Source organism: Varroa destructor, unplaced genomic scaffold, assembly GCF_002443255.2.
Source record: "Varroa destructor unplaced genomic scaffold, Vdes_3.0 BEIS01000003.1, whole genome shotgun sequence".
Taxonomy (NCBI): domain Eukaryota; kingdom Metazoa; phylum Arthropoda; class Arachnida; order Mesostigmata; family Varroidae; genus Varroa; species Varroa destructor.
In genome coordinates, this window is record NW_019211456.1 from 13,978,514 (window position 1) to 13,989,616 (window position 11,103).

The 11,103-nt window shown below is 38.7% G+C and overlaps 1 protein-coding gene across 3 annotated transcripts; it reads right to left on the reverse strand.

The window, feature by feature from the left end:
* On the reverse strand, positions 1–8,190 carry LOC111248129 (uncharacterized). 3 transcript variants are annotated; one of them, XM_086982388.1, is made up of 7 exons: positions 7,825–8,190; positions 5,282–5,566; positions 2,768–3,069; positions 2,055–2,361; positions 1,071–1,424; positions 669–751; positions 1–416 (listed from the first exon to the last, which is right to left on the reverse strand). In XM_086982388.1, exons 1-7 carry the CDS (start codon positions 7,993–7,995, stop codon positions 308–310), a joined length of 1,611 nt encoding a protein of 536 aa, XP_086838514.1. In that variant the 5' UTR covers positions 7,996–8,190; the 3' UTR covers positions 1–307. The 3 variants fall into 3 exon arrangements, with proteins under 3 accessions (XP_086838514.1, XP_022655665.1, XP_086838516.1); XM_022799930.2 differs by having other exon boundaries at positions 1–751; positions 7,825–8,188; XM_086982390.1 differs by lacking the exon at positions 5,282–5,566 and having other exon boundaries at positions 1–751; positions 7,825–8,189.
* Between the last annotated feature and the right edge of the window lie 2,913 nt (positions 8,191–11,103).

An 11,103-nucleotide genomic window follows, 5' to 3' on the forward strand; every position in this document is an offset into this window, starting at 1 on the left:
TAATAGATTAGAATAATCGTTTCTTAAGCATCAGTATAATTCATGTTGTTTCTTTTTTTATTATATGTCAAGCCTATTCTGACCGCTCTATCTATTGCTGACGATACTGGCCCTTGCCATGATCCACTTGTCACAGCAATAGGTTATCGTTATTTCGAAACTCTGTTCAGAACATATATTAAGGACGGTCAAAATACGATTAAAAGATGAATCAATATGTACAACGCTTAAGCATATATATATATATACATATATATATATATATATATATATGTTTCTTTTTTATACAACCTTATTATACAGACTGCTAAAGGTAAACAATAGGTAGATTAAGACAACTTTGGAAAGAGCAAAAGTGAGAACAAAAGAACGATATTAACATTGCCTTACGATCCGCGACTGCTGCGCCACCTATCCTGAAGTTCAGAGAAGAATTAGCGGTTAACTGGTTGAAACAGGTAAGGGAAGTCGTGCATCCACGAAGTTCAGTACACAACACATAAGCGAGCTGCAGTTCTCTCGAAAATTCACTACCATCATTATTTTAAGCTATAAAAGTCTGCGTTGTATCCCAGATGAGTGAGGAGGTATCCCTTTTGGCAATATCGGAGTAAAAAATCTCATGCAGGTCGACATATTTTGGCATACAAATATCTTTAAGCCTATACTTTTCAATGCTGTCACCCAACGTCTTCTGTTTGAAGATACGTCTTCTGAAACGAGCTGAATCCATTCGCGCCCATCCAGGTATCTGCGAATCAAAATAGTCAATATTACTCTTTTTGTATTCAAATTAAAACGAATTTCTGCTTGTAAGACAACCACTAAAAAAACGTGTCTACTATGAATTTTTCTGTTATCATATAGTGTAAGCTCTTGCACTCTTCTCCCGTATACTCAAAGCAATTTGAGCAAATACCATTATTAAGGCAACACAATTCCTTTTAATATAAGCAGAACGTAGTACACGAAAAAAGAACGATTAACTTTTACATCAAGTTTATTCTATGATGAGTTAAATTTACGCGAGCTTCAAGGTAAATTAATCACTCACTACGAAGAAGACATACGATTTTTTTGGGGTGACATTCGTCGTCGGTGTTATCGGAATCCGAACAAAGGTCCTCTAGCCCGTAGTTGCAGTAGCTCTCCATAGGGTTCAGAAGAGTGTCGTCAACCGTGGCGTTGGCCGCATTCTCGTCAGGTAGTGCTGGCTCTATTTGGCCATTGTCGGGGGGATCGAGGACCGGTCGGTAAATTGTTTCTACTGGTTGCAAGGGTTTTGCAAACGTTACATCGTTTGGAACGGCGGTAGCGGACGGCACATACGTCGTGTTTAACGGATGAACAGGCATCTCACGAAATCCAGCTGGAACAGGGGCAATCATCGTCACGTCGCACATTGGTCGAGCTTCCGCACCCATCTGAGCATCAATTAAGTAAATAAATATGGGTAGTACAAAGAAAATATGACAACGACTATTGAGGCAAGGGGGAGGCCAGGTAACTTTAATTTAGAGTGCACTTTTATCGCTGCCTTATTCATTAGTAGTATCCCTCTACATAATGAATACTAGATTCACCGATATATTTTGTATACCTATTTCTACCGAACGCAGTTAGAATAACCAGTCCTTGAAAAAAGTGTTTCTATATTGAAGCGTATCTTTTCAGTTGCTTTTTTATGGCGTATATATACGTTTCAATATGTAGCCTTCTGAATAAATTTTACAAACGGCCAAATTGACCGGTAGTAATAGATTTAGGGTTGAGTTGACAAGGCTTTACCTCGTACGGGCCTCTTCTTTTCAAGCTTGAGTTTGATTAGCGATAAAGAGCTTTCAGAACAAAACATGCCAATAAATTGTTTGCTGTAAACTCGACAAATGATCTCTGCTAGAATAAAGGAATAGAAATAATAAAACGAGAAAAAAAAATGTATTTAAACAGAATCATCGCTATTTTTTTCCTTAACTTGTTAATAATGAAATAGTTATTATTATTTGTATTTACGTTGGTACAGGCGATTGATTTTGTCCTAAATAGGCGCTCACCATGAATGTAGAATTAACTTGATGTGTAAGGAGCGGCAGTTTGCTTGACTCAAGCAAAGTCTGTCCGTGTAACATCTCATTGGCCAGTGGTATTGTACCAGTTATGATAGGATTATTTGGCGATGGATCGATGGCGCTAACTTTTTTCTGGAGGGATACTGAATTTCTCGATACCCCCCTTCCGGAACTATCGGCTTTAATGGACTTTAACTTTGCTACTGACCGTTTGCTGTCTTTGGCAATCTCTTCGGTCTGCTGCTGTTGTTCGCGACGTTCCTTTGCTTGTTGAACGCGCTGGTTTTGAGCTCTATAACAAACACGGAGTTGTTATTACGTGAGAGATGTATTGAAAATCACAACGTATTTTTATCCTAACACGTTTTTCTTTTCATAATAGTTCCATCACTTACCTACAAGCATAACTACACAATTTGAGCCGTTAGCTGGCACTGTTAAAAATGTATGATTACTGTTACTGTACGATAAATACGTTCTTTGAAAATACCCATGACGAGATACTTCATTGACCGCAAGCGTTTTCCACGTACTATAGCTAGTATTTACGTCAGACTCAATGGTCATCTCAAAAATGATCACAACGCTTACTTTTTTTGCGTGAATTTTTACGGCAGCACACACGCTCCCTATGCTAAAAGTTGCATAGTTCATAGTGAAATGCTAATCATGAAAGGTAATAAGACTTTTCCACTTACCTCGCAAACTCTGCCCTGTCAACACTTGGAGGCCGAGATATTTTGTTCTGAAACAATGGCAAGGCCGGTTTCAAACCTCTAACAGACTGTGAATTATTTCTACTTGAACCTTTCTTGGGAATTCGAGAACGACTCTCACGCTCCAAGCCATCGTCAGTTGATGTGTCGTTAGCCTTCTGACCTACCGATAAGCCTTCTTTCTGATGGTTAGCCACCCTTTGCCTTTTTGTGGTAGACTCGGAAGGTGCGACTATACGCATATCTCGTCTTGACGAACTTTCGCTCATGCTACGCTTCAGTTTCTAAAACGACATGAAATCCCATTGATCAGGAAAACGCTGTTTTAGTTAAAAAAAAAAAAAAAAAAAATGTTTTTATTTTACTAATACTAATCAAGCAGGCTCATGTTTGTATTTAACATGATTTTACAGGTACCTATAATTTTTACCAGTAGAGTGATCAAGGAGTAATGATGATAACAACAATATTCATTTTCGTGCTGTTATAATATTTTAGAGCCAAGATGGGTGGATGCCAAATTTGCCAGAATTGCCAGTAATTAAAGGATCAAACTCAGTCACAGTAGCAGTAAGTTTAGAATTAATTGCATCTTTTGTTGCTTTTTCGAGTGATGTGACCTTGTTAAATGCACGTTGTAGCACGTAGTTGACAGAATCTCAAAGGATTCCTATTAAACATTAACTTTAGCGACATGTTTGCTCTCTAATCGTCCCACAAGTTCAACTGCTCAGTCCCGATTAAGTAATTAGGGCCACTTCCAGAGATATCATGGTTCGAGAAGAAGAGACGAGCTTCCAGGATAATTTAGCACAAGCCACTTCGGCTCTTTCCTTGGAAATTATAATTTAGACTTTTAGTTTCTAGCTCTGTAAAGCTCTCCTTTTTTAAAGATCCAGGTGGCATAACGCAATACAATACTGGTTGGAACAAAGAACATTCGATTAGTTCTATTGATACCGCTCCTCCTAGTTTGTTTATTTCGATGTACCATTCACACATGTTCCCTTTCCTCTCTGTGAATCTGTCGTGATTTCTCTGCATATTGAACGAAATTTTATATCGAGTTCAGGCTTAAAATATGCAGTTTCCAAAAGAAAAAGGTACATCTTCGATACTTACCTACTTAGCCCGCTATCAAAGTCTAACAGTTGACAAAGCAGGCCTGGATATCCGGCCCGAACACAGCGAAGACCTTATAACTGAGAAAAACGCTCAAAATTGGGTTGTAGAATTTGAAAATGCCATTGATTCCAAGCTACTGCACTCAATGCCTGATATATTTCAGTAACTCGGCATGAAGCAATTCTTGGTTTTTCAATGCAACGGGTACAGACTGGTAAAGAATTGCAAATCTCTCTGTCTCGGTAACGGGGAATTCACTACACAGTTTCTGTGCTCAGTCAACTAAGCTAGCAACGTCCTACGCTGATCTCTAGAAGGATATATAAAAGGCTGATGGAAGTAGAGATCAAATCGGGTTTGGTTTGTGACGAACGCGTGTATTGATCCATACTTCAGATAACCGATGCGGAGCGTATCACACCGTGAAACGGCAACCATGGAGAAGACGAGCAGACCTTGATAGCCAAAATATAGTGTGATATCATATTTAAGTGCCGAGAGAATACTTTATCCCCAAAATAAAATAGCGTATTCATCTATGGGTTTCGGAAGGCATCTAAACTCTATGAGATTTACCGAAAAATTTGAAGCTTATATACCCTATGAACTGCGTAAATCTAATCATCCGCCCGACATCGAACAACACGCGCCCACAATAACAGGTTTCTACACAAAATTTCCACCGGTGACGAGAAGTGGTGTCTCACATCGATATAAAGCAAGGAACAGATCGAGAAGGTTTAGGGGACATGTTTAAGCCCAAAACTAAGTCAGATTTTCGTTCCAAGCGACGATTAAAACTGGCAGGATTTTATACGCTGGGAAATATTTTAAAAGAACATGACAGCTAATACGGATCTGTATATAGCCTAATTTCTTTGAGTGAACGAGTCTATCCATCAAGACAGGCCGAATGGGCAAGGCCAAGTCACACATCTTCATGTAAATGCCGAACTCCACATTGCAAAGATTGTATAAGCCTCTCTCAAAGAGCTTGAGTCAGTGCTCCGATGAAATATCATTTTTTTTGATAACTGGCGAATGAAATTAGTAACCGCGCATGTTATGGTGAAAAAGATCTCAAAACGTTGCTGAACGAGTTCTTCAACACCAGAGCTGAAAACTCTGTTGTCAGACAAGCGAAGCTCGTGGCGAATGACGGTTGATTTACTGCTAGAATTTTAGGGAAACATTGGGTTTTCGGCCAGGTAAACAAACCGAAATTACTTATGCTCGTCAGTTAGATATCAGCACCGATGAATACTATTGAAAAAGTTAATCGAGAACAAAAAGAGTTATACCGCGATCCTCTCAGTACTATCTTTATATAGCACAACTGATAAAAAATGTGAAATCTAGCTATAGACTGACCGACTTCGCAGATAAGAGACTCTGCGATCTCGATGATCTAGAGCCAGTTGAAATGTGCGAAGCATCCGACCAATCAGTTTCGTCCACTGAAGCGTTGTCCTGGTCCACTGATCCGTCACTTTGCTTTCGTTGCTCGATTTCACATTGAACCTTGCGTAGTGCCTTTACCATTAGTTCCCTATGGTATGCTTCCACATCAGAGCTTATATCTTGCCTCAGATTTAATTTCTCCTCGAAAGCAGTCCATCTTGCAAACTCGTTATCAACCTTTTCTTGAATCGGCATCTGTTCGATAACAATATTAAGTAGACAGGGGATTTACGCACTAAACAAGAAGGCAAAACAGCTTATATTTTACCCTACGTAAAAACACAAGTTGATACAATCCAGCGGATAAGGATATCTAAGTGTACATGGAATCGATTTCGAGGAGTTACCACTCCCCCGTTGCAATATAGAAATCAAGACCATGCTACCAAAAAGTTCATCGAGTTCCTTGTTCAGAGATATAATGCATCAATATTAAAGCGAAATTATTATACTAAAACGAGAAATTAACACTACAGAATTCGTATAAACATTTTCTTTTGAAAACTCAAATTAATATGAGAATCCATCGTAAAAAAGTCGTTTTCAAAATTGTGTTTAATAACAGTATTTTCGAACTTCTACTGTCAAGTTTCTAATCCTCCTCTATGTCGCGAGCCTAAAAAATTGTTTAAGAATCTGCTACCCGAACTTCGTATATTATGGTGATCAGTTCAAACTTCTGCGCGTTAAACTGGCATAACTTCGAAAAAGAAATAAGCCTGAAATAAATCGTCCTATATAAAAGAACGAGTTGGCATAATTCAGAACTCATCTTTAGCATCAGATCACCTAAAATTAGCGCATTGCCAAATTCGTGTTTCTTCAGGTATGGGGTGCTGCTGGTATTCATTGAGTTTCACACAAACGTGAAGCTCGTCCGCCTTACGTAAACCCATGATATATTTTCGACGGCAGGAATACAACCAAAATATTGTTATAGCAGACGAAGAGCTTATTCTAGGCTTTACAATAGTTTAAGGGTCTAGAAAAAAGGCGCTTTTGGTGTAGATTAATGCTTAACCCTGGAGTACCAGTCGGCTGACGTTGACTGATTGGACTGAAGGTAATTAGATGAAAACCAAAACCGCGTATGAAGAACCTCAACGGAAATGGCGTCCTTCATAGTTTCACTATGAGTCCACTGAAAATTCACATGGCTAATTCCGTACCCAACGCGCAGAGCCAGAATCGATAAAAGAAAAGGCTGTGCACCACAATCTCTTATTAATAAGGGTAATACAGTTCCGTCTGTGGTAATTAAGCTAAATGCGGATTCGTCACGGTGAAACTTTTACCTCAGTGATTGCATCAGACATGTTTGCGTCGAAAATAATGTCATGTATAACAGGAGACTAAATATGCCTGGTTGACCAAATCTAAATGGCGTGCTCTCCTTGATGATTCAAGGACGCCAAGTTTGTCTGCTAAATTTAGGGACATCTTGTGGTCTCAGTTCAAAATCGGCCGTAGACACACGTTGTGTAGTGTTCGGAGCCAGCTGTCTGAAGATACCAGTAACAGACGTAAAGCTCAAAAGATTCATTTATATATCTATGTACTTTTGTATAAGATCTCTTTAACGATTTCCTAATGTGGTGACACTGCCCTACGCTAACACTGCTTGCCGTCGTTATCATTTGCTAAACGGTTGTCTTTGAGTCGTTGCACAAACGACTATTGCTCTACGAAGAGTTCAGAATCAAAGAAAAAAAACTCTGTTCAGATGAAAGGACGAATCGTACAAAAGAATCTTCATAAAAAATTAGTTCAACTCGCGTCCTATAATAGCATCCACTAGCGTTCATCACCTACCCTGCAGTAACAATGACAACCACCATAGACAAACAGGCAGGTATCAAATACATACGGTACAACTTAATTGCGTACAGCTGAAAAGAGGCTAAATTACGCCAATAAAGGACGCACTGAGACGTGTACGACTGTGCTCGTGGCTATCATCATCATTCTATTCAACGGCAATACGGCGGTACTAGCGCTAGTGCAATGTCCATAGAGACGAATCGCCCTTGTCGTCATTTTTGCCCAGTATTGCAAGGTTCAAACGTAAGGTTGGGAATATTGAGTTCATCTGGACTCGTCTCATCACAAGCTTTTAATCGGTACCAAAATAAATTCCCTTTGCATAGATCTCCTTATCGAAAGAGAAGATTGTATAAAATGACAATCGACATTATCAGTTGTAAATTTTTGCACACACATGTTCTTAACAAATAATGAGAAAAAAAAACCCAAAAGGGCAACTTCAAGCACCGACTCCATACCACATAGGTATTTTCAGGCTAATATATATATATATATATATATATATAATTTTCTTTATTCGCACAGGCTGTATAGTAGTTAATATAGTAGATACATTTCTGTAGGTGAAGGCGCGTAAGCTTGAAGCGAACACCCTAATAAATGAGGGTTCTTGATTATTTTAGACGCACCTTGTATCCTTTTTCTGCCATCTTATGTGCGATATAAATGTGCGCTTTATGAAGGAATTCGACTCGTTCGTAAAGAGGGGGCACTTCCGTGGGCGGATCTCTGGAAAGTCGTTCAAGAGCACCGCGAAGCACCTCGAGCCCTCGAATAGTGCATTTGTCGAATTCACTCATCGTTGCCAGAACAAACACGATGGCAACGGAGCACTATGATAGGCGCAGTTTTGCCAGGGAATTCTTGGACAAGTTCACTCAGTTAAAATCAAGAATCAAATGTCGCGTGAATGCTCATGATGCCTAGACGAACAGATATTTCAGGTTAGCAGAGAATCGTCTGCTCGTTCAAAACCGACTGACAAACCCTACGAAACGACGATTGTACAGCACGTACAGCCGCTTTCACGTGACGACAGTTGTCTGATAGTGCTACACAAGCATGTAGAAACAATGTAGTCTCGGCACAATGATTTCCGGCCTAAAATCAAGCCACTGCAGACGATTTGACCCTACCAAACCTTATGAACTAAGTAGATGGATTGTGTTATACGCTCACATTACTTGATCATGCCTAATTGCATATAATTCAAATGATGGTAAAATATCGACGCTACCAATGTTGATAATATTTTTTAAATGTATTGGGTATCAATATAAACTGCATTTTGCAATTACATATCAACTTAAATAGATTTGAAGAATCGCTAGCAGCAACTTGTGTGTTTCTGCTAGTGTTTTTTTCTAGCTATAAACAGCCATCTTAATCGGAGTGAAATTATAGTTGTCTTCGTCGGTTGCTTTGGCACAGCTAGGTAGGCCGAAGGTTGAGACTTCAATGTCGGATAACAATGATAGTCAAAGAAAATAAATCTCTCACCGAACACTAGCGAATTCTTTTTATGGACAGAGCCCTATGTACAGGGTATTATTATTGTTAGCTTCTCTATTTGAAAGCAGTATTACTTAACTCTAGCAACTCTATACAAAACGAAAAATCGACATGATCGTATATTCTGAAATCTTGATCATGCGCTTAAGTGGTAAGCCTGAGCACGAATCTGTGTTGGAGTTTTTTTTTAAAGAGAAATCCTTTACTTCGTACCCCCAATAACGGTCTCGGCAATGGGAAACATGGCCCGTATTCAATCTGACTCGATTTCCTAAATACTGATATCAAAATATGGTATTTGATTGAGACATAAGTACTTTCTTTGTGGCTGAATTCTGATGCGATCCTTCCCGAAGACGTTATACCCATACTCGTCGTATGCTTATAATTCGAGTTTTTTTTCGTTACTTTAGATAAATTTCGGAGAACAAGTAATGATTGTGAATCTGGCAGAATCCACCTGGCTTCTTTTATTACCTTTCAAGCCCGCTCTTGTCAATCTACTCATTATAGGTTTTTTCCCTGATCGACTTGTCAGATCATTAGAGTATTATTATTTTATGATATTGCTCATTTTCTATTATAGACTCTACAATTTACGTCTCTGCAGTATAGCTAAGACTGTTTTGATCTATTTCTGATTTTGGCCATTTACTTGTCATAATCAGTGTTCAGATGCCACCGATAATCACGGATCTTGTGATTATGTTGTGGATTCTAAAGCCACTAACGGTCTTCATTTAACTATTCTGAAGACGAACACGGTAATTTAGCCGAAATTGCTGAAGTCCTCAAATAACTCTTACGAATACTAAATTTGCTTACTTCTTTACGCACGCCTGTAAATTCGTTAAAGAGTAATTACGAAGTCTAAAACGAAACGACTGATCTTGACCGTGTGAGTGTTTGCTTAACTGGCGGTTTCCCGATAGACTGGTGGTGTCCTAGTTTATTAAGGCAGAAATTGCAAGCGGTAGCCCTGCCATGGCCCATTACGTAACTAGTTAATGGATTTTCAGACGGTTTGCATGGTATACGTCCGTTTGAATAAAAGACTGAAGTACTCTTTACTTTTATGACAATCTTCAAAACGCAAATGTAAAAGGTTGGCGATTCTCTAGAAGACTGGCAACCTCAACGACACTTCTCCTAGAAACCACGTGTGTTGTGACATAAGCGATAATATGTTTAAAACATAAATCAATCCATCATCATGCGCAGTTAAGTTTTAGCGAAATTTAGAACCACTTAGAACCAGAAAGTTATTAGTTAGTGGGATCAAACGACTGTTGTCACAATATGTAAACTAAAATTGAGAGCAAAAAATAATCAATATCAAAATACAAACTACAAAAATAGTAGCGAGTAAAGTCTCACTAAGATTTGTTTAACCGTTACAAAGATAACTCCCCCCAGCAGAAATATAGCCACCGAAACATTCATATTTTTATATCGTTACCCGGCTGAGCACGCTTCGTACCTGGGAAAGCGCGTCAGCTTTGAAGCGAAATGGGAAATCTAAGTCTGTAGTAGTATCCTAGCATGCATATGTCGAACTTACCCTTGATAAATGACCCTACGTACACGCTATTCTTATGAGGACTGAGGCCTTGTGACCCTTCCGTTATCGCACCCGATTCACTAATATTAACAAAAGCAACTCTGAATCATAATCATAAAAAGAAGAACGTAAGGGAATTTTCCACTTGGAATATCTATTCACATAGAAGGAATTACGTCGCTGCAATCAACTTTCCGTTTGGATATTAGTTTTAGCCACCACTCCCGTGGTTTTTATCATAGTTACTGCAAATGCCAGTTACACTTCATAGGGTTTCCTGAAATTTGTAGGTGTTTTTCGGAAAAGACGCTGTCCCATAATTAAAGTTCCTCAGCTGCTTGGACTTAGAAACGTCTATCCATGGCACAAAAGTATCATACAAACTCTACCTTAAATGTAATCATCATCGAGTGTGACGCAAGTTGCCCAAAAAATGCGCTGTTTTTTGTTAACGCTTACAAAATGTTTTTTCACTGTCACTTTTCAATAGACAATTTATTAGATCTCACATAGTAGATGCGTATACTTTAACTTCGTGCGTTGCGCAAAATTGCTGGGCGCTACAATTTAGGCCGTCACAAATTACTTATTATTTCTCATTCGGTGTTCGAAGCCATTTGGTAATCTGTCGAATACTGTTGCAGCAATTACTTTTCTTTGAAAATGTTCTTCTTGGCTTTTCGTGTCACTGTAATAAGGATTAATATAATATAAGAATAATAATTCACCAGTAAAACCTTAGCTTGTATATTCAAGTGGAACTTAAATGGTCATGGAAAATTGTATGGGGAAATTTGTCAGACAAACGGTAAGGCATACATCTAAAGGTTCTTTC

What these genes read in the sequence shown, in the direction of transcription:
- LOC111248129 (XM_022799930.2), bottom strand. Translation starts at nt 7,995, where the DNA reads ATGAGTGAATTCGACAAATGCACTATTCGAGGGCTCGAGGTGCTTCGC. An exon ending in GACAGGGCAGAGTTTGCGAG is followed by an intron (nt 2,362 to 2,767) that starts GTAAGTGGAAAA and finishes TGTTTGTTATAG; the next exon opens with AGCTCAAAACCAGCGCGTTC. An exon ending in AATGTCACCCCAAAAAAATC is followed by an intron (nt 752 to 1,070) that starts GTATGTCTTCTT and finishes TTTGATTCGCAG; the next exon opens with ATACCTGGATGGGCGCGAAT.